The sequence below is a fragment of the Callorhinchus milii genome, unplaced genomic scaffold (genome assembly GCF_018977255.1).
Source record: "Callorhinchus milii isolate IMCB2004 unplaced genomic scaffold, IMCB_Cmil_1.0 Scaffold7, whole genome shotgun sequence".
Classification (NCBI taxonomy): domain Eukaryota; kingdom Metazoa; phylum Chordata; class Chondrichthyes; order Chimaeriformes; family Callorhinchidae; genus Callorhinchus; species Callorhinchus milii.
Window position 1 is genome coordinate 7,739,362 of NW_024704748.1, and position 26,962 is coordinate 7,766,323.

At 46.8% G+C, this 26,962-nt stretch overlaps 1 protein-coding gene across 1 annotated transcript; it reads left to right on the top strand.

Moving 5' to 3' along the window:
* The first annotated feature begins 325 nt into the window (after positions 1-325).
* Positions 326-23,753, top strand: hif1an (hypoxia inducible factor 1 subunit alpha inhibitor). The gene is made up of 8 exons (XM_007899465.2): positions 326-562; positions 12,661-12,911; positions 16,563-16,711; positions 17,997-18,142; positions 18,810-18,916; positions 20,005-20,068; positions 20,904-21,014; positions 21,632-23,753. Exons 1-8 carry the CDS (start codon positions 431-433, stop codon positions 21,686-21,688), a joined length of 1,017 nt encoding a protein of 338 aa, XP_007897656.1. The 5' UTR covers positions 326-430; the 3' UTR covers positions 21,689-23,753.
* The last annotated feature ends 3,209 nt before the right edge of the window (positions 23,754-26,962 follow it).

Genomic DNA, 26,962 nt, shown 5'->3' on the forward strand with positions numbered 1-26,962 from the left:
GCGCGCCCCCCCCCCGTTCCCCCCGCAGAACGGAAGAGCCGCGGTCACGCGCGTGCGCAAAGCGCGCTGCAGCCGAGTGGAGGGCGGCACGGCGCAGGCGCACCGCGGAGCGTGGCTTGCTGCAGCGTCTTCCCGCCGGCAGGGGGCGAGCGGGGGGAGGAGGGAGGGGAGGGAAGGGAAGGGGGCGCTGTGGCGGGCAGGGCTGCCTCGGCCTCGGCCGGGCTGTGACCTGCCGGCGGCGCCCGCGCCTGTAGGCGGCGTTAACGTTGAGTTCGTCACCGGCCGCGACCTGGAACTGCGGAGGCAGAGAGACAGACAGACGGACGGACGGAGGGAGGGAGGGAGGGAGGGGGAGAGAGAGGGGAGGAGTGTTGTTTCCTTTGAGCAGTGGGGACGGGATCGCAGCGACGACGGCGGCGGCGGCTGAGCCATGGCTGAGCGGAGCGCGGAGGAGAGCCAGGGATGGAGCGAGGCCCAGCTGAGGAAATACAGCTTCCCCACACGGCCCATCCCCAGGATGTCCCACACCGACCCGCGGGCTGAGGTGCTGATAGACAACGAGGTAAAAAAAAAGAGAGAAGAGAGAGAGAGAGAGAGCTCCAGCCATCACAGCTCAGCCCGGGCTGTAATACTACTACTACTACTACTAATGATGATGATGATAATAATAATACTCCTTAGTAGCCAATTGCGCACAGCATTGGTCCCACAAACAGTCATGGATTGAGTGACCGAATGAATAAGTACAGCACAACACAGCACAGGGAGCTCGGGATGTGTAAACACAACACAGGAAACCTGGGGTGTACAACACAGCACACAATGATGATAATAATAATAATAATAATTATAATAATCCTTGCATTTGATATAGCGCCTTATCGTGTCTTTGAGAACGTCTCAAAGGGCTTCACGGAACACGCTGTGAAGTGGAACTGATGGTATGTTGTGCGGGAGGAACGCGGGGAGCCCTGTGTGTACGCTGTGCTGTGGCTGTGCAGCCCGGGTTACGTGCAGCAGAGATTTTCTTTTGTTCAACCTGGAGTCTTGAGGTGAAGAATGACTGAAACAGTGATACGTGTATGGGCATTGGGTGTGAGAAGGCAAAGTCTTGCTGCCCCAGAGCTGATACCTTTTTTTTTTGGTCAGCCCGGTGCCTGATACATGCGGAAAGCCATCACCGCGCTTAAGAGTATTCCAAACCAAAATGAGAATTCCATGCGTCCCACCTCGCAAGGAAGTTCCAGAGATAGATTGTTGGAATTCAATGTGCCCTCTCTCCCTGGAGGGATGCATCCTGCATGTGTAATTCAGGAAAGTTTTAAGTGCAGATTGGCAAGAACCAAGGCTCGGAGACCCCAGAGTGTGCTTTGGCGTATTGCTGAAGTCGATAACTATCTAAAACCGCATAGCTTGCCATTGAGAGCTCTTGTCTTATTACCTTATGCTCATTACCAGCTCTACCTGGAGAAACTGTGCTTAACTATTCTTTCTTCCATACTAGTATACTAGTATTTCATTTATATATCAGGTGGATGCGATAAGGCACTATATCTTGGTGTCTTGGCCAACAATCCCCGCAGATAAAATTAGTCATTCACTCTATGGGTTGTTTGTGTGACGTTGTTGTGAGTAAATTGGCTGCTGTGTTCACCTACAAAATAGACAGACACTCCACCTTGCAATAAATCCTGTGACTCGTTTTGAGATGTCCTCCTGACTTTAAAGGCATTATATGCAAGAATTATTATTCTTGCCGTTTCCTCTTCAGTGAGAGATAGATTGGTTGCAATGCAATCAGTGATGAGTTGTTTCGCTATGGCTGCTGATGCTGCTTCTATGGGTAGTTGCTGTGTTACTAAAGCTGATCCTTTTGGGGATTTGGTCAGGGTTGAGCCTCCCACCCTAATACCACGGGTTATGATTTACAAGAAAGAGGTTCTGAGTTAATTGGACAGAGCTGAATAATTTCTGTGGCTCTCTCCTGCCTCTGAGATGGAAAGTTCCTCTTCTATTTCTATCCAGTGACCTTGTTGATCATCTCATAGAGCACTTGGGCAGGCAATTTGCATTAGACAAGCAAAACTTCCGCTGCTCATATACTGACATGCTCTAAACTCCATACCACATCACACCAGTCCTCGCCCGGCTTCACTGGCTTCCTATCACAGAATGGATCAACTTCCAAGATCTCACACTCGTCAACAAATTCCTTCTTAGCCTGACATCTCTGTGAACTGCTTACTCCCCACTCCATCACCCATCGCCTCCACAGAGCTGGTTCTAACCTCCTGTTTGTCCCTTGTCCCCTCTTCTCCACCATCGGTGGCCGTGCATTCAGCCATTACGCTCTGAAACTTTGTAATTCTCTCCTTCAACTCCTCCGCCTTGTCCCCTCCTTCCCCATCTTCAAATCATGCCTGAAGATCTTCCTGTTTGACAGTGCTTATGCTCACTGTTAAGTGCTCCGAAACACTATCCCAGATGAAGGGAGTGATATAATGCAAGTTGTTATTGGTGGTATTATTGATACTTTTAACCTGCAGTTCAGAGCTCCTACTGCAGATAGAATTCAGTCCAGTGGGTCACAAACAGCAGGTGAAGGGAGAATTCAGGCTTATCTTTAGTCTCAAAAGAAAATGAGAGTGAGAAATGCTGAATCTTGTCTTAAAATCCCTGTTCCTTTCACAGTTACTGGCTGACAATGCATTTTAACGTGCTGCGTATGCTGCGTATAACAGCAGGCACAGAACTGATTCCACACGCTTGATATTAGACAAAAATAGGCCTCATGATCATATTGCGATGTTTACTTTTAGACTGGTGTATCGGAGAAAGACACATCTGCTTTCTCGTTTACAATATAAACCACTTGAGGGATTCAGTAACTGCTTCACAGTTTGTCGCAACATGTGGTATTTTTCTGTATATATTGTAAATACCTAGCAACCAAGTCATCGCATTTCCAGCAGGACAACTGAAATCCTCGACATGACTCTGGCTGACTGAGCCAGAAATGAACGGGGAGGTATGTAAATAATGGTGCATAATACTTTTCAGGCTTACTTTATGCCAGAGGGTTAAATGATTGAACAATTCTTGGCATGTGTTCTTGTATCCTGGCATCAGTTGAACGTATTCAGTTTCGTCTTGAGGTAGATTCGATAAACATGCAAGTCACTGACCAAACTTTAGGCAAATCTCGGCCGTTCAGTGCAATCCCTGATATATATATAGAAGTCTGCAGTGTTCCAGCAGGGAACAAGGTATGGTGTTCCCGTGTCAGTCACTTTCAATTCCTGGCACGCAAAGTGATGGAGCTAAGGGTTTGCATTATAAGTTGCTACTGTTTCTGTTAATACCTTTTCCTCTTCAAAAGAGCTTCAGAGCACGGGTAGAGTGACTAACTCCCCAGCACCTTGTGCTGCTCAGCTTTTTTACATGGGCAGTGTATGCATTGGCATTGCAGCTAACCTTTTTGGAAAGACTACAGTCCAAAGCTGCTTCTTTCTCATGACACTTCCCAGAAAATAGTGGGAGAAAAAATCTGTGTTTGTGTCCAATGAGTTGAGCTCCTGTTTATAGAGACGTGAGCCAAATGGTCGATAAGAACTTCTGCAAAGCAACAGAATTATGCAACAGAACATGGAGTCCTGTAGCTCAGTGGTTAGAGCACTCGCTTTGCAAGCGAGAGACCTGAGTTCAATTCCAGGCACAGGGCGAAACCTTGGGCAAGTTTCCTTACTCCACACAGAGCCTAATAATAATCCCTCCAAAACCAAAAACAATAATAAATTGGTCATTTTCAATCTACGACTGTTTGTGGGACATTGCTGTGCGCAATTGACTGCCGCGTTTGCCCACAAATATACAGTCAATTCACTTTACAGTGTGTTCTGTGAAGCGCTTTGGGACGTCCTCCCGACGTGAAAAGCGCTATATCAAATGCAAGGATTATTATTATTATTATGCAAGTTGTTGTTTTAATTTGAAACAATAATTTCTGTAGTTTTAACACAGCCTTTCCATGTGCTCTATGGATTTTTCCATAATCCCGTCTCTGAATACAATCCCATTGCTTTCGTTTGCTGGTGAGCAAGGGAAGGTGATAGGACAGCGGTGAATCTAATTTTTTTGCCAACACCCCATAGCTATAGAGAGGCCACGAACACTTAGAACAGCAGGTCTATCAAGGTGAAGAAGTGACGTAAACTTACAGCTGTATAGGATAACCACAGGGGCAGAATGATTTACTGGCTGGATCACTATAGTACCTCTAACTGCACAAACCACTTAAGTTTTACAGCCTCATGACCTTTTCCAACCCAGTCGTTTGATTTTCTATGAAATGTGTGCAGTGTATTTACAGTTATCGAATGCATAAAGCGTGCAGGCTGTGGATTGCTTCGACGCAGCTGTTTGCTGCAAGAATGTTCCCTTCCTTAGAAACTGTACATTTCTAGGTCAGAATGGGGCTCATAACTTTTCTGTTAGCGTCATTAATGATGCTGAATCTACAATACTTTGAGATGTTGACCGTGCTATTTGAGTAGAAATTGTTGTCATACGTGTGTTCATCTTTATTGCCAGTCACCACCAACTGCCTCAAAACATGTTGGAATCCAAAGTGGACAGTGCAGAGAGTGAGATTGATTTATTCCCAGCTTTTTGATGGTGCTGTAATAGTGCTGATTGAGACCAGTGGTGCCAATGCTAGGAAATTAATCAGTTTCCATTTTGGACACCAATGCCACCGTAAAGTGGCAATGTTTAGGTCAAGATTACCAGAAGTTGGAACTTTCCCCAAGCTTTACATTGAGTTTTAGCCCCAATACTATGAAAATCCCCTATTGTTTAATGGGACATTTCCATTTTTCACACCTCCTTGTGGATAAAAATACCAACCTATAGAGTGTAAAGTGCTATGGGATGACACAGAGCTTGGCTGGGACCGGCAGTGCGCATTTTACCAAGCAGCTTTGTTGATAGAGAGGACACCTGTCTAATCGATTAAAATACAGCTCCTGGAGATGAAAGGCCAGTGTGCTTACCCAATGTACCATATTTGCCGCTACAGAAACCACAACAGAGCATACATCCAATACAATGCAATCAGTATTGTTTTGTATAACTTTTTATGTTACTGAAACTATATTCCAGTATGATTTAAGATGTCTCTTTAGGAGTGAAGGTTTTGTTGGGTTAACGGGAATAAAACCAGTGTTAAAAATGTTTCTTGCCACCATTTTTTCTACATAAAGTGTTTACATGAGGTGCAACAATGGAATTTAAAAAATAGTTGGATAAAGGATATGAATCAATTTTATCCCACGTTCAATACGTGGGTTCTGTGATTACTACTTTTCACACATACCCATGGAGTTTTGATGTTTCGCTCGAATATAAATCTAGCTTGTGTTGATGCAGTAAAACTCACATAAGTCCTATCTTTATAAATCCTAAATCGTACATGCACCTGAGTCCCATTCAGTTTTCTACCAAAACAAACTTAGATTTCTTGCACTAGTCGTATTTATAAAGCAAATTATTTCCTAACTCGTAACACCCTGATTGTACTTGCCAGTTGTACTGAACTGTGGAGAAATTAATTTCTGACCCGTCGACGCATGCTCACTTTCTGGCTGCACTGAAGTACCCATACGCATTGTACTATTTGAAACAAGCAAGGGAAACAAAGTCCTACCTGTCGCTGCACGTGCACTTGATTTGAATCGTAGAAAATTAAGTTTTTCACTTGCACTGGCCGGCTGCATTAACTAAGCATGCACAGTGAGATTATTGATTAAATTGGATTTTATACAATTTATGCAAGTTTGCCTGCATCTCATAATTTGTGTAAGTTATGTTAAATGTAATAGTCCTGACTGATTCGATTTATGGGAGTTTTATTGTGTCTGGCCATCATTTTAGAAACTGAAAATATCCCTAGCCCATTTAAAAGGTACAAAGGGCCACTGAGTTTTCCCAAGTTTAACTTTAGTTTTCATGGGAATCTAGCATGATGTAGTATAACTTCAGGTTCCAAGCTGTGTGAATTATTAACAACATTGCACCTTGTGTGTTGCCTAATTTCAATTGGATTAGACAGACGTATTAGGCTATGAACCCTGGAGTTGCTGAAATGTGTTTGCGTTGAGAGGTCTGTGTTTTTAAAACAAAACTGATCAAGAGCAGACTACGTTTTCTTCCTCGGTGTTTTGGTTTTGTACAGAATTGACAATGGTGTAAACACGCATCAAAGTACAATAAAAGTATTAACTGGGAGACTGAACCAAACTGTGACAAAGATGTCAAAACCAGCTACAAGTCAGTCCTGCCTCTGGCTTTGACGTTGTGGGTTCACACCTCAGGACGACACCCGAGGCTCACTGTTCGAACCATGGCAACCATCAAATGCAAGGATTTTATTATATTAAACTGGTCTGCATTGAAGTAATAATAATAATCCTTGCATGTGATTTATATATGTATATACGTATGATATATATAGCATTTATATGTACATGCATTTGATGCAATATATAAATATATTTAATATACATACACAGCAGTGGGCGGAGCGCTTGCTGGTGAGATAAACTGATGTCCATTCTGCTTGTTTCAGTGGATGTTAAAGCCCGTTGACACTATTCATAACCAGTTCATAATTCATTCACCTGAATGTGGCTGTATGTGGAACCTGCTGTGCGACAACTGATCATATTTACCTACACTAACAATCACTAGACATAAGTCATTACATATAAACTTCTTGGCAATGGTTTAACGTGATAAGGCAGCTATTAGAATGCAAGTTTTTTCAGGGTTGGGGTAGGTGGAGAGGAGGAAATGAATACTAATATTTTACTCTTGACTGCAATAAGCCAGGAAGAGGAATGAATGGCTTTGTGATTCAGATTGCTTCAGATTGCTGAGTCTGTGAAGCATTTTCTTTGTTGACGAAGGCCATTCCCTTTGGGGTGTTAAATGTGTACTTCAAAACAGTACTATATTAACTATATCCATTAGCAGTAGCTTTCCAATTAGATCATATTCTTTTTCTCTCCAGGAGTTAGGTCAGTGTTAATGTTCGACCTTTGGCATACTGTGAATCTCCTACTTTGGGTCAGGGTAACATTGATTTGAGATTTTTGGCAAGGTTTCATTCGCCATCTCTCTCTGGACATTGATGCTTTTCCATTGCTCTGGGCTCATGATAATATTGATGTAAAACTGATGTTTAAACCTTTTACAGTGCTGCACTTCTCTCTGTACTGGGAAACGCTAATAAGCTCTTGCCTTTGCTGCATTATTTATCTCTGCCAGGCTAAGGGTGATATTGAGAATAGTTATATTAATCCTTGGATTTGGTGTAGCCTCTTATCACGTTCAAACATCTCAGTGTTTCACAGGGACGTTTTTTCTAATATAGTGTAGTGTCTGTGTATTTATAGGCAGCCAATTTGCGATCAGCAGTGCCCCACAAACAGCCATGAAATTACCATTTTTTTAATCTGGTGGACTGTCAAGTCAGGACACTGGGAGAAACTCCCTTTTTTTGAGTAGCGCCATGGGACCTTTAACGTCCACCTGAACAGGGAGGTGGGGTCTTGGTGTAAAGTCTCATCCAAAGGACATCACCACCGACAATACAGCCTTGGAGTGTCAACTTGGACTGTGAGCTCAGTCGCGACAAGGATGCTTGGAGTCCTGTAGCTCAGTGGTTAGAGCACTTGCTTTGCAAGTGAGAGACCTGAGTTCAATTCCAGGCACAGGGCGAAACCTTGGGCAAGTTTCCTTACTCCACACAGAGCCTAATAATAATCCCTCCAAAACAAAAACAATAATAAATTGGTCATTTTCAATCTCCGACTGTTTGTGGGACATTGCTGTGCGCAATTGGCTGCCGCGTTCGCCCACAAATATACAGTCAATTCACTTTACAGTGTGTTCTGTGAAGCGCTTTGGGACGTCCTCCCGACGTGAAAAGCGCTATATCAAATGCAAGGATTATGATTATGATTATTATTATTGAACAACTTGCATCTATGTAGCCCCCTTCCTGCAGGGTAGTGTCCAGGAGTACTGTAGGAGTAGGAGTTGGAGTGCTTCGCCTCTTTGCCTGTCCGGTGACCGTGGGCGGATACGATGACAGGCAAAGAGGGGTTGATTGCAGAGGGATTGAGGAAGGGAGTGACAGGTTTGGAGTGGATTGTCTGAAGGCACAGCCTCCAATGATGGAGTGGAGGGGTTGAGGGTTGGTGTGGAAGGCCTGGGGGGGGGGGTGGGGTGGGGGGTCTAGGAAGGTGCGGGAGGCCTGAGCGATGAATAGTTTGGAGAGGTAGGGAGATGCTCGGCATGAACCAGGCGAGCGTGAGGATCTTGAACGCGGGACCTTAGAGGTAAAGGGTGGAAAGTACTGAGCCAAGTGTGTGTGTGTGGGTGGGGGGGGTGGGGGGGGGGGTGTGTGGGGGTGGGGGGGGCGGTGGATTTTGCTGTGCACTGGGGTCATATTGACGATTAAGCTGTTGCAATGCTCTCGTCTCTCTGAGTGCTGAGGATCACACGTTGGACAGAGCTGCATTTTGGCTCTCTCAGTACTTTTCTTTTGAGGGGGGAGGGGGGGAGGGGATGGGGGGGGGAGGGGAGGGGGGGGGAGGGGGGGGGGGAGTGAGTGGAGGGGGGAGGGGGAAGGGGGAGTGAGTGGAGGGTGTCCTGTTGATACTGAACGTGCTGCTGTGGTGTTGGATCCCCTCCTCCTCGTTCGGTGGTAGTGCTTAGTGAACGAGAGCCGCCTCCCCCCCCCCCCCCCCCACACACACACTCCACCCCTCTCCCCCCACACTCCCTCCCCCCCCCCGTGTCCGGGTCTACGTTACCCGAGTCACGTAGGCGAGATCGGGTGCTTCCTTCATCTGATTCCGGGACTCGCACCGCCACCGTGCGGTGCATTTCCCCCCCCACCCCCCCCCTCCCCAACCCCCACCACCCAACCCCCCCCTACACCCCCCCACCCCAACCCCCCCCCACCAACCCCCCCCCCCCCCCACCACCCACCCCCCCCCCCCCCACCCCAACCCCCCCACCACCCCCCCCCCCCCCCCCCCCACCACCCCAACCCCCCCCACCACTACACGCCCCCCACCCCAACCCCCCCACCCCAACCCCCCCCACCACACCCCCCCCACCCCAACCCCCCCCACCACACCCCCCCCACCCCAACCCCCCCACCACACCCCCCACCACCCCAACCCCCCCACCACACACCCCACCACACACCCCCCCACCACACACCCCCCCACCCCAACCCCCCCACTACACCCCCTCCCGCAATTCAGGCGGGATTGCCCGAGCGGATCCTTGGGAGCCAGATTTCACGTGGAAACCCCCCCCCCCACCCCCGACCCCCCCCGGAGCGCCCCGAGCGGTGCAGCGCAGAGCGGTGCAGAGCTCCTGTGGGCGCAGTTGCTGCTGCGAATGATAAGAGAGTGAGAGAGAGAGTAATGTTAATGTTTTGTTTCAGCGGCTTTTTTTTTTTCGCGTTCGTTCCCAGTTCGGAGAGAGTAAGACGCATTGTATTGCATTGCACCACCCACCCCCCCACACACACACACACACACACACCCCCCCCCACCCCCCCCCCCCCCCACACACACACACACATACACACTCCCCCCCCACACACTCCACCCCCCCCCCCACCACACACACACACACACACACACTCCCCCCACACACTCCACCCCCCCACCCCCACACACACACACACACACACACACTCCCCCCCACACACTCCACACCCCCCCCACACACCCCCCCACCCCCCCACACACACTCCACCCACCCCCCCCCACACACACACACACATACACACACCACCCCCCCCCACACACACACACACATACACACTCCCCCCCATGCACACACCCCTCCACCCCATCCCCCCCACACACACACACACACACACTCCCCCCCACACACTCCACCCCCCCCCACACACACACACACACACACACACACTCCCCCCCACACACTCCCCCCCCACACACCCCCCCCCCCCCCCACACACACACACACACTCCACACCCCCCCCACACACAGACACACTCCACCCCCCCACACACACACACACACTCCCCCCCCCCACACACACACACTCCACACCCCCCCCACACACACACACACTCCACCCCCCCCACACACACACACACACTCCAATCCCCCCCCCACACACACACTCCACCCCCCCCACACACACACACACTCCCCCCCCCCCCCACACACACACACACTCCACACCCCCCCCACACCACACACACACTCCACACCCCCTCTACACACACACACACTCCACCCCCCCCACACACACACACACTCCACCCCCCCCACACACACACACACACTCCACCCCTCTCCCCCCCCCCCCCATACACACACACACACTCCACCCCTCTCCCCCCCCCCCCACACACACACACACTCCACCCCTCTCCCCCCCCCCCCCCCCCCCGCCCCCCACACACACACACACACTCCACCCCTCTCCCCCCCCCCCACACACACACACACTCCACCCCTCTCCCCCCCCCACACACACACACTCCACCCCTCTTCCCCCCCCCACACACACACACTCCACCCCTCTCCCCCCCACACACACACACTCCACCCCTCTCCCCCCCCACACACACACACTCCACCCCTCTCCCCCCCCACACACACACACACTCCACCCCTCTCCCCCCCCCACACACACACACTCCACATAACCCTCCCCCCCCCCACACACACACACACACTCCACCACTCTCCCCCACACACACACACTCCACCCTCTCTTCCCCCCCCTCCACACACAGACACACTCCACCCCTCTCCCCCCCCCCCCACACACACACACACTCCACCCCTCTCCCCCCCCCCACACACACACTCCACCCTTCTCCCCCCCCCCCACACACACTCCACTCCTCTCCCAACACACACACTCCACCCCTCTCCCCCCCCCACACACACACACACTCCACCCCCCCCACACACACACACACACTCCACTCCCCCCACCCCCCCACACACACACACACTCCACCCCTCTCCCCCACACACACACACTCCACCCCTCTCTTCCCCCCACACACACACTCCACCCCTCTCCCCCCCCCCCCACACACACTCCACCCCTCTCCCCCCCCCCCCCCCCACACACACACACACTCCACCCCTCTCCCCCCCCCCCCCCCACACACACACACACACTCCACCACTCTCCCCCACACACACACACTCCACCCCTCTCTTCCCCCCCCCTCCACACACACACACACTCCACCCCTCCCTCCCCCCCACACACACACACACACTCCACCACTCTCCCCCCCACACACACACTCCACTCCTCTCCCCACACACACACTCCACCCCTCTCCCCCCACACACTCCACTCCTCTCCCCACACACACACTCCACCCCTCTCCCCACACACACACTCCACCCCTCTCCCCCCCCCCACACACACACTCCACCCCTCTCCCCACGCACGTTTCGCAAACGCCTCCAGTCCAGGGAGTGAGGAGCTGTCGGAACATTAATCGGTACCTGTTCGCTGGTTTTGTTGAATCATTGCGTTTCTCCCCACTTTTCCAGCAGCATGAGTTAATTTCTCTCCACCCCCCCACTCCCCTCCTTCCTTCACTTTCTGATGTTGTGGATGTCTCTTGTTTTGCTCAGTTCGTCACACTCTTCTTGCCACTGAGGTTTGTGAGTTCATGCCCCCCAGACACCCTACCCACACACACACACATACACACACAGAAAGAGAGACAGAGAGAAAGGAAGAGAGACAGAGAGAGAGAGAGAGATACAGAAAGAGACAGACACACAGACAGATAAACAAATGCAAAATTCTGCAGATGCTGGAAATCTGAAACCAAAAAACAGAGGTCGCTGGGAACACTCAGCAGGTCAGGCAGCATCTATGGAGAAAGGAAAGTGAGTCAACGTTTCGGTCCACGACCCTTCATCAGAACAGTCCGACCGTATCTTACCCCAAAATGCAGCCAAAACCCTCATGTCACCTCCCGTCAGGATTACTCCAACGCACTCCTCGCCGGTCTCCTCAGCTCCACTATTCAAAAGATACAGCTCATTCAGAACTTTGCCTCCCACGTACTTACTTGGACCAATTCCGTACTCGCATCTCACCAGTTCTGGCCCAGGCTCCACTGGCTCCCCATCACCGAAAGGATCGACTTCATGATCCCCATACTCGTGTTCAAATCCCTTCACTCTCTGGCACCTCCCTACCTCTCTGACCTCCTCATTCCCCAATCCACCACCCAGCGACTCCGCTCTACCGGCCTCCTGCTCGTCCCTTGCACCCTCCACCCCACTATCGGAGCTGGCGCTTTCAGCCACTATGCCCCGAAACTCTGGAACACTCCCTCAATCAATCCGCCTTGTCCCCTCCTGCTCCTATTTCTTATGGAATGAGCAAGGGTTGGGTTAAGGATAGGATAACTTATATAGGAACTGGGCTTGATGCGCTCTTTCTCCATGGACTGCTTACTCTTCTTCAAAACTTGTATGCCAAGGGTTAATAAACACACATTACGCAGAAGGATGAAATCAACATTAATTTTCATCTTGTTCCTTTTTTTTCAGGAACCTGTGGTGTTGACGGACACCAATCTCGTATACCCAGCTCTGAAATGGGACTTGGACTACTTGCAGGAAAACATTGGAACTGGGGACTTCTCTGTTTACATCGCCAAAACACATAAGTTCTTGTACTACGATGAAAAGAAAATGGTTAACTTTAAGAACTTCAAGCCAAAGTCTAGGCGGGAAGAGATGAAATTCAGCGAGTTTGTGGAAAAGCTTCATAAGATAGAAGAAGTGGGAGGTGATGACAGGTAAATGAAGAACGAATGAAGAACGTCTTGCGTGTGGTTAATTTGTTCCCACTGAAAGCCTGTAGAGACGTATAAGGACTATTTAGTATTTGGGTGGGTGCTGTGACAGCATCACAGATCTTGTTTCTGCCTTACTGTTTGTTTCACTTTCTCAAATCCAGGGGCACTGAGGTAAATGGTAGAGCTCTCCTGCCACTCCATTTTAAATCAACTAATTCAAGAGATTGAACCTGGGCTCTTGATTTCTGCTGTGCTCAGTGCCTCACGACAATGTATTTTCACACTGAGCTATTAACGTAGCAAGCTTATCTGTGTAATCTTCCAGGAAAGCAATGTCTGCCATCCATGAGGTTGCACCCTTTCACTCCCTTCTAAGTTACAGTAGCAGAAAGCATTCTGTTTGCCACAAAGTTGGTGTATGTTTCACAAAGGAACTAGGTGAAGGGCCAAGGTCCTTAGTGCAGTTATAATGGTTCAATAGAGTAGCCGCAAAAAAGATATCGAGGTTTGGGAAGGTGCTGACAAGCTTTGATATTGCAAACCTGTAGATTGTAGAAGATTGTAGATTGTAAAGAGGTAAGGTCTAGAGATTCCAGGAAAGAATGAGTTGTAAAGAAAGAAATGCAATGATTTTGATTACAAATCATGAGGATGCAGAGAGGAGGAGAAAGCATGAAAGCACGGAGCATGGGAGAGCCAAGAAAAAAGAGGATAAGAGCAATGACCACAGTAATATGCAATGACATCTTGCACTTATATAGTGCGTTTCACATAGCATGAATATCATAAAGCACTTTACAATGACAATATACAGTCAATTCACTGTACAGTGTATTTTGTGAAGTGCTTTGAGACGTCTTTAAAGACGTAATAGGGTGCTATATCAAATGCAAGAATTATTATTATTTTATAATGGGGTTCCTTGAGGAGGGGCAGTTTGCTCCTGAGCACAGTCAAGGGGATGCATTTTTAGTAAAGTTTTCAAGGCACTTGGGGAGAGATGTTGCCATGACATAGCGGGATTGAGGAAGTAAGGAATAAGCAGCAGACCAAATTTGGAAGTGGAGTATGAACAAAGTAGAGAATGACCTGATGGTGGTGGATGTTGACGAGGACGGGGGCATTTTGAGGGCAGCGAGATGGAGGGGATGAAGGCTGAGAGAAAATAGCAGGCACACGCAAACACTATCTTGTCGGCTTTGTTTCTACTCAATAGCCTGACAATGGTGCCAAGGCAATTGTATTCCCCCAAAACCACGTGAGCAGTCTTTATGGCTGATAGTATAACTCTCCAAACTGGACAGACCCCACCTGGAAAATTTGAGCATTCCCCATGTGTGGGTGATGAATGATGAAGTCAGCATTCTCTACAGATGCAGTGCTTCTTCTGATTACCGTGGACTTAAACTTCACCTGTATTCAACTGCATTTCATCAAATCACTTTGCAGACGTGTTCGGTGGCAAGGAAAGAGACAGGTTACATTCTGGTACTTAATGTATGGTCCACCGAGACACAGTTATTTATCTTGCAGTTCCTCTTATTCTTCAATGGTGCTGGAATGGTGCAAGTGAAGCTCTGAGTAGGGTTGCAAATTGTTAGTCATTCTTCCTCAATAACTGCATTCGATAGGTATTCATCTGAGGCTGAGGGACATTAATGGAGGCAGTGCAGAGAGGGTTTTGCTCTGTACTTTATCCTGTGCTGCTGCTGCTAACTATTGCTGGTTTTAAACAATAGGTTGAGTCAAACTAAGCCTTTCAATGTGATCTAACTAGCTGTGTTTAGTCTGCCTCTATAAGGTTCCCAACCAACACTCTTTCTGTGTGACTGACCTAGACTATAAACACAGACTGCTTCTATTGTGGGGTATTGTCCTGTTGCTGGTGGGCTGTTTTTTTTTGGGGTGGTGGGGGGGTAGTCAGCTGGATGTCTGACACATGCGGAAACCTATCACCATGCTTAAGAGTTTCCAAACCAAGCTGAAATTTCCATGGATCCCACCTACACATGGAAATCCCAGAGATAGATTGTTGGAATGGAATGCGCACTCTCTCCCTGTATGGATGCATCCTGCGTACCTAATTCCGAAAAGTATTAGGTGCAGGTTGGCAAGAGCAAAGGAATTCGGACCCCAGAGTGTGCGTTGGGGTAACTGCTGGAGTCTAACCAGCTAAAACTCCATAGCTTGCCATTGATATAGCTTTCCTGATGCTTGTCCAGCTCGGACCACTCTACCTGTTAGGGCTTTGGCTTACTAGGGTTAACAAGAGCTGGGTGGGATGACCCCCTGCCCCCAGTGTCTGGTCTGCCCACCCAGGTCCTGCCGCTAAGTCAGGCTGGCTGGGCTGTGGAATACTGCGGACCTGCCTGGCTCAGGAACCGGACAACCGAGACCACTACAAAGGGCTCGATTCCGACATTTCATTGCCAGGCATGTCAACTTGGAGCCAGTTCAGCTCCAAGGAGACCCTGCTTACCTCCCCACCCACCCAAGGAGGATAGAGGCTGTTTTTGAAGTATTTGATACCCCTCAAAAATAGCTAAAATCCTCTTGTTTTTTTAAAAAAAACTATCCATTGAAGAATTGTGCTCGTCTGTTGCTCCAAGCTCCAATATGCTTCCAAAACAAAAGCTGTTGAGTTAATAAGTATTTAACAAGGAAACAAGAGACAAATTAGTGCACACAACTGAAATTGGTAGGTCACTGATGCTGATGACGTTTTTCGCTAAAATCATTATCTTGCAACAGCCAAACAATTCAACCCCTGAAACCATAAAAAGAAAACTCATGAGACTTGTGCTCACACTACACTGCTCGTGTGGTAAAGTGCTCTTAAGTCACTGATACACTACAAACGACAACAATAACTACTTGCATTTATATAGCACCCTTCGTGCGGGGTAGCGTCCCAGAGCGCTTGACAGTGGCAGAGGCTAACAATGAGCCAGGGGAGAAGGAGGGGGCAGGTGACCGAAAGCACAATCAAAAAGTAAGGTCTTTAGGCGGGATTTGAACGTGGGGAGGGAGGAGGTAAGGCGGAGAGATTGAAGGAGAGAGTTCCAAAGTTTCGGGGCGTAGTGGATGAAGGCACGGCCACCGATGGTAGAGCGGAGGGGACAAGGGATGAACAGGAGGCCGGAGCCAGCCGAGCGAAAACTTCCTGTACTGTCACTGACGCAAAACATAAGCAACTGCATAATCCCTTTGTGCACAATCACTGATGCTCAATACAAACAGTTGCTCTTGTGTAGCAACCCACAACAAGCAACTCGTTTCTGCACTGTCACTACAATACTTTTTGTTGTTTCCATTTGATAATCTACTGCTTCAGACTTGCTCCACATTCTCCACAAACTCGTACATGCAATTTGAGCTCAAAATTACTGCCTCCTCCAACCAGGAAGCTTTCATCCTCCCTGTGTGGCTGTTGGCTTGCTACTATACTAACCTGGATTCCTCTGGTACCAGGTTACCTACAAAGGTCAGATAACTTTCTCTTAAAATGCAGAGAAAGTACGCAGGTGGGAATTATGTAATCTAATAATTCCCAAATGTCTGTTATTCCATATATTGTTGTACCATATTCTCGATTTACTCCCCTGTTCTTGACGAGGTTGATGACAGCTATTTAACCCCTTCTCATTGCAGGTATTATTTGCAACAGACGCTGAACGACACGGTAGAAAAAAAGATTGTAGTGGATTTCCTGGGGTTTAATTGGAATTGGATTAACAAGCAGCAGACGAAATGGAACTGGGGGCAGCTCACATCCAACTTGCTACTCATAGGAATGGAAGGTGAGAGATCTCTTCTTTCATGCTCCCTGAGAGAAGGGATTTTTCTGGCTCAGTGCCTGTTAACCCTGCAAGCCAAAGCCATAACTGGTAGGGTGATCCTAGCTGGTCAAGCAGCAGGCAGCTTGCCAGACAGTGCTCTTATTGGCAAGATGTATGATTTGACTTGGTTGGACTCCAGCACCAACCTGAACTTGAGTCCCCAAACCTTGGCTCTTGCAACTAATATTGCCCAGAATTAGCTAAGCAGAGGGCGTTCCTCCAGGCAGAGGGTGCATATCCCATTCCAGACATGGAGATTTCCATGTGAGGATATATATACTATGTGATGCATGCATTGAAATTAGGGACCTTTTGATATTTACTTAACACACCACCCTATAGATGTGCACATTTTGACAGCACCGCTGATTCAGGTTGGTAGAGACAGGTTGCGGGGTGGGGGGGAGTTTGGTAGGCTTTTGTGATTGTGGAAGAGGTCGGGCAGTTCCTGGGATGGTGTGAACTTGGAGTTGGCATCCCTCCAGTCATCTCTGTCTGGCATTTTGCTACGTGACTTACTGGAAAGTAGGTTAAATTGAGTAACTCAGAATCTAGATGCCCATCTGTTGTACAAAGTGCAACTGCACCGCAACTCCCTTACAAAATCTCCCTTACAAAATCTCCACGCAAGCCCTTTTTTCTAAAGGGCGGCTTCTTTGACCCAATGCAAAATTTGTTGCAATTTGCAAAACTAATCAACTTTCAATAAGATGAGCCATTGATAAGAGTGACTTTTGTAGTTTCCCATGAGTTGGTAATGACATAGTTTAGCTGCAAGTTGTCTTCCCACAGGAAAATAGACCAAGGCTGATAAGCAAGCAGCCTACAATGCTTTTGCCAGGGTTACAGAATCACTGGAGACCAATTTGAAAACCGATGGGAAATGCTACAACACATGACTCAGGATGGCACAGCCACATTGCTCTGTGATGTGGATTAAGCTGGGCCACTCTATTCTTTCCCCTCACCCCACCACACCCAGTTCAGTCACTGTTATAACAAATCTTGAATTCCTTTAAAAGGGTATGGCAGTGTGTCAGCCTAGCTCATCACTCTTGCCTCTGAATCAGAAGGTTGTGGGTTCAAGCCCCACGTCAGGGCTTGGAATCACATCATCTAAGGTGACACTCCAGTGCAGCGCTGGGGGTTTGTTGCATTGTCGGAGGTGCCATCCTTTGTTGCAGTCACTTTGTTCATTCTGTCTAAATGGCTGCATTATTGCTTTGTTTTTCTTTCCCTCTTGCAGGGAATGTGACACCAGCGCACTATGACGAACAGCAGAACTTCTTTGCACAAATCAAAGGTTACAAACGTTGCATTCTCTTCCCGCCTGATCAGTTTGATTGCCTATATCCCTACCCAGTCCATCACCCTTGTGACAGACAGAGCCAGGTGAGATGTCTTTCAATAAAATTAATCCCGTTCCACCTGCATTGGGTCACCTGCCCCTACTACTACATTTCCCACGTTGCTCCAGCATCCCTGTAAAGCTCTTTGAGTCAAATACTATTTTTCTATTTTTTTTGCTAGTTTCCAATCATGATAGGGTTTCCCCTCCAGAATAAGGGGGCATAATCTGAAAATCAGAGCTAGGCCATATAAGAGTTAAATCAGGAAGCACTTTTTCACCCAAAGAGTCGTGGAAATCCAGAACTCTTTCTCCCCCCAAAAGGCTGCGGATGGTGGATCCATTCACATTTTCAAGACTGAGATGCATAGATTTTTGTTAGGCCAGGGTATCTAGGGATATAGCGCAAAGGCAGAAGTTGAGGTACAGATCAGTCACGATCTAATAGAATGGCAGAACAGGCTTGAGGGGCTAAATGTCCTACTCCTCTTCCTACATTCCTAAGTATTAAAATGTTTTAAAGCCTTTTGAACTGATTTACTTTGCACAGTTGCACTCCTAGAATCCCTGTTTGCATTTGCCTTCCCTGCTTGACTCTGGGTTGTTGGGCCTTCGGTGGCAGAACCCTGTTCAGAGAGATTCAGAGACCCGTTCCCATGGGTGAGAGCGCGAGCAATTTACATGCATTCATTCCTTTCTGCTGCTTTCCAGGTGGATTTTGAAAACCCAGATTATGAAAGGTTTCCAAATTTCAGAAATTTAGCAGGATATGAAGCAGTGGTTGGTCCTGGTGAGGTTCTGTACATTCCTATGTACTGGTAAGTGAAACTTGATATGAGACCTTCAAAACTATTACAGCATGCTGGTGCGATGGGAGGGATTAAATTTCAGAATGCAGTTGATCACCCTCTATGTAAAGAAATAACTTTCCATTATGAAATGTCCTGAAATTGCCCTTCACGCCTAAAGCTGTGCCCTCTTGTCCCGCTGCTTGGGTGAATCTGCAAATATCATTCTGCAAATAATAATAAAAAATAATAATAATAATCCTTGCAATTTGATATAGCGCTTTTCACGTCTTCTCGACGTCTCAAAGCACTTCACAGAATAGACTGTAAATATCATACTCTCTCAATCCCATTTAGCATCGTGTATAATTCTATAAGGTCTGTTTCCTATAAAAGAAGCTTAACGTATCTGGCCTGCGTTTATAAATTGGACATGAACATTAAAAATCAATGAAACTGTTGATCCCAAGGCATAATTTCTCTGCGTCCTGGCCAACTGTCTTTCAAATAAGTTGGTCATTCACTTCATAATTGTTTGTGGGACATTGGCTGCTGTATATGCATACAAGTAATCATTACACTTTACTAGCTATTACCTGTGAAGTGCTTTAAAAAGTTTTGGCATTATAATTATACCGTAAACTCATAACCCAACCCTGGCTTAACTTGTCATTAACACTTAATTCATCACCCTATCAATATCCCGGCTGCATTTATTTATTGATTTATTTATTCATACATACATGCACGCACACCACCTTGCTTCCTACCTACTGACCGACCAACCGACCTATCGACTTACCTACCTATCGACTTACCTACCTACTTAACTGGCCACTCCACATAACTTGTCATTGAGCCGTTTTACCTTGGAGTGATGAGTTATTAGGAGCTTAGTATGATCTGTAATAACCCTTGTATTTGGTTTTGCGCCCTTCATATCAGGAAGATATCCCAAAGCGCTTCACAGGATATACTATAAAGGGCAGTAACTGTGCGTGTTGTGCGTGAACTCTATTATCAACGATGTTATTATTGTGAGTTAGTGTTTAAAAAAAATTGGGGACTTTTGGTATATGTTTCAGCTCCTCTGTAGTGATTGGTTCATTGAATTACAGGTGGCATCACATTGAGTCGCTGCTAAATGGAGGAGTCACTATTACTGTCAACTTCTGGTACAAGGTAGGTGCATTGGGAAGCCAGCCAGCTTTTTAGCATCCTACTATTTGAACAGGAAAAAGAAGTCTTGTTTATTGAGTGCATGCAGTGTATTTGGAAAGCGCTGACTTGCTATAGTTCCATTTGGGTGCCTTACTCTCCAGTCCCTCTCCTAAGTGTCTATTCTTCACTTGCGTGCCCAGATACCATCAAGCTATGCAGGGTAACTGTAGGCTGAGAGGCTTGTCAACAAACACGATGCTGTCCCCACACACGCACACACCCAACTGGCTGTCAACGTGGTTAGATGTGGAGAGATGTGGAAATCCTGATTAAATTTTCCCTTTTTAATCCCAAAAGTACTAGTTGGGCTCTGCAGCATGCAGGCTTCACAACTGGGACCTTCATGATTGTTTGAATCAGTGTCACTCTGGGCAGAGGCTGTACCTACCTTGGTGGAGATTGGGGTGGGGGGGGTTGGGGAAGATAGGATAGAGGTAGGGGTAGCAGCAATAGAAATTTTGAACAAGTGACGGCATGTGGCATTGATGTGTGTTCCGTGCTTTGTGTTTCTTGCACACTTGCACACCATGCAAACTTTTTAAAAAAACTTTTAAAGGCCTGTAGGGCACAGTACTTCACTGTGGAGTAGATCTTAAACCAAGGGAAAACCATTTCCCTTTCCATAGATTGTGCGGCACAGAAACAGGCCCTCGGCCTAAATAGTCCGTGACGGCATTTATGCTGCACAAGAGTCTCTTCCCACTCCTTACTCCCTCCCATAGCCTTTTATTCCCCTCTCCCTTAAGTATGTCTAGCTTGCTTAAGTGCATATGTTAACGTTTATGCTTGTTTTAAGGGTGCACCAACCCCAAAAAGGATTGAGTACCCACTGAAAGCCCATCAGAAGGTCGCCATTATGAGGAATATAGAAAAAATGCTGGGGGAGGCTCTTGGAGAGCCACACGAGGTAATCTTTGTGTAAAGATTAACTCTAACTCTCACCGTGTAACGCAGGAGATCAGGAAAGGTACAGTCTTAAGTGGTCATTGTCATGTGGTTCTTCCACTGTCAGCAGGAAAGGGGAGTTCATCTTTGTTTATTCCTCTGCGTGCTGGAAATATCAGCTCTTGAATGGTGGTCTGAATACTTCAGACAATGCGAAGGGCCATGAGGAGCTTTATGTGGAGTCCTGTAGCGTAGTGGTTAGCGCACTCGCCTTGCAAGCGAGAGGACCCGGACTCCATTCCCAGGCAGGGCGAAACCGTAGGCAAGTTTCTTTATTTCCACATGCCTCTGTTTACCTAGCAGAAAGTAGGAACCCGGTTGTTAGTCGATTCGCGAATTGTTTTCTGGGGGTAATGATTCCTCCCTCACCCCCAAAAATGTGTGGTCACTCAATCCACAACTGTTTGTGGGACGCTGCTGCGTGCAATTGGCTGTCAGGTTTTGCCAACAAAACACACAGTCACTACACTTTACAGTGTGTCCTGTGAAGCGCTTTGAGACGTCTCAATGGCGTGATAAGGTGATCAAATGTACAGATTGTTATTATTATTGAATAACATTATTTTCCTTCTCGGTCAGGTTGGACCATTATTAACCAAGATGATTAAAGGTCGCTACGATCAGTCCTTCAGTTAATCTTCGTCCTGCAGATTCTTGGGTGACGCTTCCCCACAGAGTGAAAGGCCACCAGAGAGAGACTGAGCAAACTGTAAACTGGTATTACAAGCCTGCACTGGAAAAAGAAAAAAAAATGGGACCCCCCCCCCATTCCCCCACCCTCAATTGGTTGAAATCTGCTGCTGTTGACCAGTCAAGTGGATCCTGTATACACTTCTGTTGGTGCGTGCCTGAGGGTGAGCGAGCTCTCTGGTAAACTCCTCAGCCCTGTTTAGCAGCGAAGATATGGCTCAGAGTGTGTACCCAGATCACTTCACTTCCACAGAAATGGTTTTAAGAGTTTTTTTTTAATTGAAAGAGCGACACTTGCCTGTGACATTGCTGTTTTAGACAGATGGTTTGGGAATGAATGATGTTGGTTTCTTTGTCACAGCACATTGTTTGCATGGGGTTTTGTTGCAGGACTCCTCCCCCCCTCACCACCACCACCCCCCCACTACTGACCCCAATTTTTGGAAATCGCCGTTTTTTTCTGAGAAGCAACAAACTTGCCCCCATTTCCCGCACGGACTCCTTAACTTTGTTGAGATGCGAAGCTTGAAATATTGGCAGACGGCAAGCAAAGGCACGCCAGCAGTACCAAATAAAATCCCACACTCAATGAGCCAGTGAACATCCTTTGTGATTTTACTCTTATAAAACACAGACGGAGCACTGCAGGTCGATCGGCATCTAAGAGGGAAAGGTGGGTGAAAATTTCACTTGTGACCTTTCGGCAGAACTCTTAATGTTCTCTCCTTCAAATGTCCCCATCAGAGCCTCTGTGCTTGTCCAACACTTTTTTACTTCACATTTTCACCATTTGTTGATCATATCTCTCAGTTCACTCTGGAGTTTGCATGTGGGAAGGAGGAGAAAGCGAGAGAGAGGTAAGGGAATCTGACCCTTTTCTGTTCTGAGCTGAGAAGTGCATGAGATGCAAAGCAGACAGCGGGACTGGTTAATGACAGAGCTACAATGTTGATCCGTGCTTAAATGCATCCAGCAAGCCTTTATTGCTACACTGAGATGTGAACATAGAGTGAAAGACTCTATTCCAAAAAACATTAGGTCTACCTTGTAATTTAGCTTGCTCTAATTTTATAACAGCAGCAAAATATGAAATTCCCCATTGAATTCTTATTTAGGCCTTTACAATTCAGTCCATTGGCACTCCTGAGTCTCTGGATCCTACCTCCAAAAACATGTCTTCCATCTCTCATGCAAGGGACTTCCATTCCCACAAGGGGTTAGCACACAATTTATGACCGGTGGGACTGCAGCGCGGTACAGACTAGATTGATTGATTGATGGCTGCAAGGAAGGATTTTGTTGGATTCATGTTCGTGCTGAGGTGGATGCATTCTGACGTTGTTTAATCCACTTCACCCCCCACCCCTGCCCACTTCTCCTCCGTGACTTAAAGGAGATTCAAATTTGTCAGTGAAAGTGGATGTTATCAAAGTTGTGCTTTTTTTTACTCTTCCTTGCCCACATGAATACTTTTTTCCAATTGAAGGAGAACAAGGGGCTCCAGGGAGTTGAGTTTTTACTCCAGCGACTGCTGCTGTGTGCCTGATGTAGTGGTAATGGGAGCAGACTGGTAGCTTCTGGTTCCCTATCTCTGCCTCGCTATTCTGCCCACCTCGCCTCTGCAGCCGAGCACTCCATACATTGATGGAGAGAGACGCTGCAACACATCATGACGACCCTTTCAAATGCACGGACGACAAGGCAGTCTCGGTCTTGGAATTGGGGCAGTGACAGCTCTGTAAAGCCAGCTGCACTGTCGGCTCACATCCAAGCTGGTGCTTTTTTTAAAATAAGTTTTTTTTAAAGAATAAAAAAAAACACTTGAAAGTGAAAATAAATGATGCTGCTCAAAATAAATGTTGAAAAGTAACTGATCTCTAAATCTAATGTTGCTGTTTCTTTTTCCCCTGTGAACAGATCAGCAATGATATCATAATTTGATGATATGCACAGATATTTCTTCATTTGCTTTCTCCAGAAATAATAATAATAATCCTGGCATTTGATATAGCGCCTTATCACATCATTGAGACGTCTCTAAGACTTCACACAATATATTGTAAAGTAGATTGACTGTGTTTTATGGGCAAAATACGGTAGCCAATTGCACACAGCAGTGTCCCACAAACATTTGTGGATTGAGTGACCAAATTTTTTTTGAGAGAATATTACCCTTGGAGAGCAATCCACCAATCAACCCAATAACCATTTTCCTACTTACTACTAAGTAAACTGAGGTGTTTGGAGTAAGTAAACTTTCCTCAGGTTTTGCCCCAACCAGGAATCAAACCCAGGTCCTCTCGCTTTAAGGGTAAGTGCTCTAACTAATACGCTACAGGACTCCACACTTAACTAATTAGCTGTACATCACTGGCTTCACCCAACACAAGTCCAAGTGGTCCATCATAGCTGTAAATATTAGTCAAAAGATTTAAGTGCTCCAAGATGCTGCCCCATGCGAAGGATGCCATATAAAGATGTCTTATCTTTCCTGTCCCTCTCAGAAGTTTATGGAATAAGTATGTTGTACTTTAAGAAAAAAAAATTTGATTGCTCAATCCACGGCTGTTTGTGGGACACTGCTGTCCGCAATTGTTTTGTCCACAAAATATAGTCAATTCACTTTACAGTATATGCTGTGAAGCGCTTTGAGACATCTTGAAGATGTAATAAGACGCTGTATCAAATACAAGGATTATTATAAATCCGAGTTGTTGACCCAATCCTTTTAACACTGATAATTATCGTTTTGTACTGCCTCTTATAGTGTGGGTGACCAGAACTGTACGCAGGACTCCTTGTGCACTCCAAAGCGATCTGCAGCTTGAATTTGATTTTTGGGAATCTGAACTCAATTTAGCAATATAGGCCAGCATCCTGTTGTCTCATTTCATGCTGCCTCACACTGTTTTAACCCGGTGAGCGATGAGTCAATCTAGATCTCTTTCAGCTTCTCAGCAGGTTCTATTCGATCCGTGGAGTACGAGTTTATCTTCGTACTTCCTATCTGTTGGAGTTTTCTGGGGTCCTGTATCACAGTTGTTAGCGAGCTTGCATTGCAAGCAAGAGGACCCAGGTTCGAATTGAGAGTGGGGCGAACGTTAGGCAAGTTTTCTTTCCTCTGTTTACCTAGCAATATATTCTGTGAAGCGCTTTGAAACATCTCAATGACATGATAAGGCGCTATATCAAATGCAAATATTTTTGTCTCATTTTATCTTGAAACTTGCTTAATTTGCCAGTTATCAGCCAATTTATCTCATCAAGCTCCCTGTAAGGTCTTTGTTGCCTCCTCTGATTCCGGAGTTTCCCCCAAGCTTGGTGTCATGTGAAAAAGTTACATTGGGTCTGCAAACAAGATCATTAATATGTGCATCAAATGCACAGAGTAAAGGCAATTTCACTCTGCATCTACCCTGTGCTGTACCTGACTGGCTTCAGTCAACTCTAGTCCAAATGGTCCGTCAGAGCTGTTAAAGCTTAGTCAAAAAACAACAGTTGATCTTTGAGAATGTGTGAACCGGGGGATTTCCCTGCCTGGTGATATTTGCATGCGTCTACGTGTCTTGTTTCATTTGCCTTGTGCTGTACGTGTAATACTCCTCGCTGTGCTTAGACCACAGTCTGACCGATTTCCAAAATTGTCTTTGTTATTGCTTCTCCCTGTGGGATTTTTGGCACTTTTTCTAGTCACTGAATCCAGCAGAGAGCCTGTTTTAAAAGGGAAGGGGAGCCTAAGGGGAAATGCTTTTTTTAAACTATCCCCAATGGTTATAGAAATAATGAATCGTTGACAGCTGGCAAAACGCCCTGATTGTGGGGGACAGATAGGACCCATCTATGCCATTACTAACGGGGGGAGCAGATATGGACGTGTAGAAGACCAACAACAGCACAATGGTGGCTGGGTATCCCAGGCTCATCTTGAGGAGGCGTTTTCCAGCAGCTGCCGCAAAGTGAGCTCCATCGAACAGGCTCTCTCTAGGGTGACGGGGGAAACAGATAGTGTCAATTCATTCCAATACAAATTAGATTTCTTTAAGAAAATAACATTTTGGGATACAGTATCTTGAGTAATTTGAGATATGATAAGTGACGTATGCTTGGAAGAACAAGGCAACTTTGGATCTAAGGTTCCCGAAGCTTTCCACTGACGGTAGACTAATCAGAATTAATTGCTATCAATATTTCCATTATTGTAGCTTGCGATTACCAGGTTGGTTGGTGGCAAACTGGATGGATCTTGGTCTTTCTTCGTTCTAGCGATTCCTATGTTCCAACAACTAGAAATTTTTGCACAATTAACCAGAACACTCCTGGTCTTAAGGCTTTCCAGTTCAGTAACATCTATAGCTTCAGTCATGCACACTGCTATGTAACAAAGGTACAGCTCCATGTAACCTGCCCCAATAAGAGAACATACTATTTTTGTTTCAATTATAATTATCTCCTTTTGCAGACAGTGGGCAGTTTATCAACGGAACGGGGACACTATAGTTCTACCAGATGTCACTAGGCAGTAATCAGGAGTTCAGAGTTATCTGATTTCTTTAATACTGTGTGCCAACCTGGTGGAGTGGAGCAAGGTTGTAGGTTCAAGCCCCTATGTCGCAACTTGGAGATGATGTGGTGGGGGGGCAGCATTGTCAGAGGTGCCTGTTATCCTTCGGATAAGACATTAAACTGAGTGTTCAGGTGGAAATTAAAGATCCCATGGCACTATCCGAAATGAGAAGGGAATTTCTCCTGGTGTCCTGGCCAACATAAATAAAGTTGGTCACTCCATGGTTGTGTGTGAGATTTTGCTGTGTGCAAGCTGGTAGCTACATTTCGACCATGAAATACAAAGTCAATCCACTTTACAGTATATCCTGTGAAGCGCTTTGATATATCTCAATGATGTGATGAGGTGCTATATTGGAGTCCTGTAGCTCAGTGGTTAGAGCCCTCACCTAGCAAGTGAGGGACCTGGGTTCGATTCCCAGAGGGTGAAATGTTAGGCAAGTTTCCTTATTCCACATGCCTCTCTTTACCTAGCAGCAAGTAGGAACCTGGTTGTTAGTCAATTGGCGGATTGCTTTTCCGGGGGTAATAATTCCTTCAAAAAATAATAAGAAGCAATTGGCTTCAATCCATGACTATTTGTGGGACACTGCAATTGGCTGCCACATTTTGCCCACAAAATATACAGTCAATTCACTTTTTAGTATACTCTGTGAA

What these genes read in the sequence shown, in the direction of transcription:
- hif1an (XM_007899465.2), top strand. Translation starts at nt 431, where the DNA reads ATGGCTGAGCGGAGCGCGGAGGAGAGCCAGGGATGGAGCGAGGCCCAG. An exon ending in GCTACTCATAGGAATGGAAG is followed by an intron (nt 16,712 to 17,996) that starts GTGAGAGATCTC and finishes TCCCTCTTGCAG; the next exon opens with GGAATGTGACACCAGCGCAC. An exon ending in CTCTTGGAGAGCCACACGAG is followed by an intron (nt 21,015 to 21,631) that starts GTAATCTTTGTG and finishes CTTCTCGGTCAG; the next exon opens with GTTGGACCATTATTAACCAA.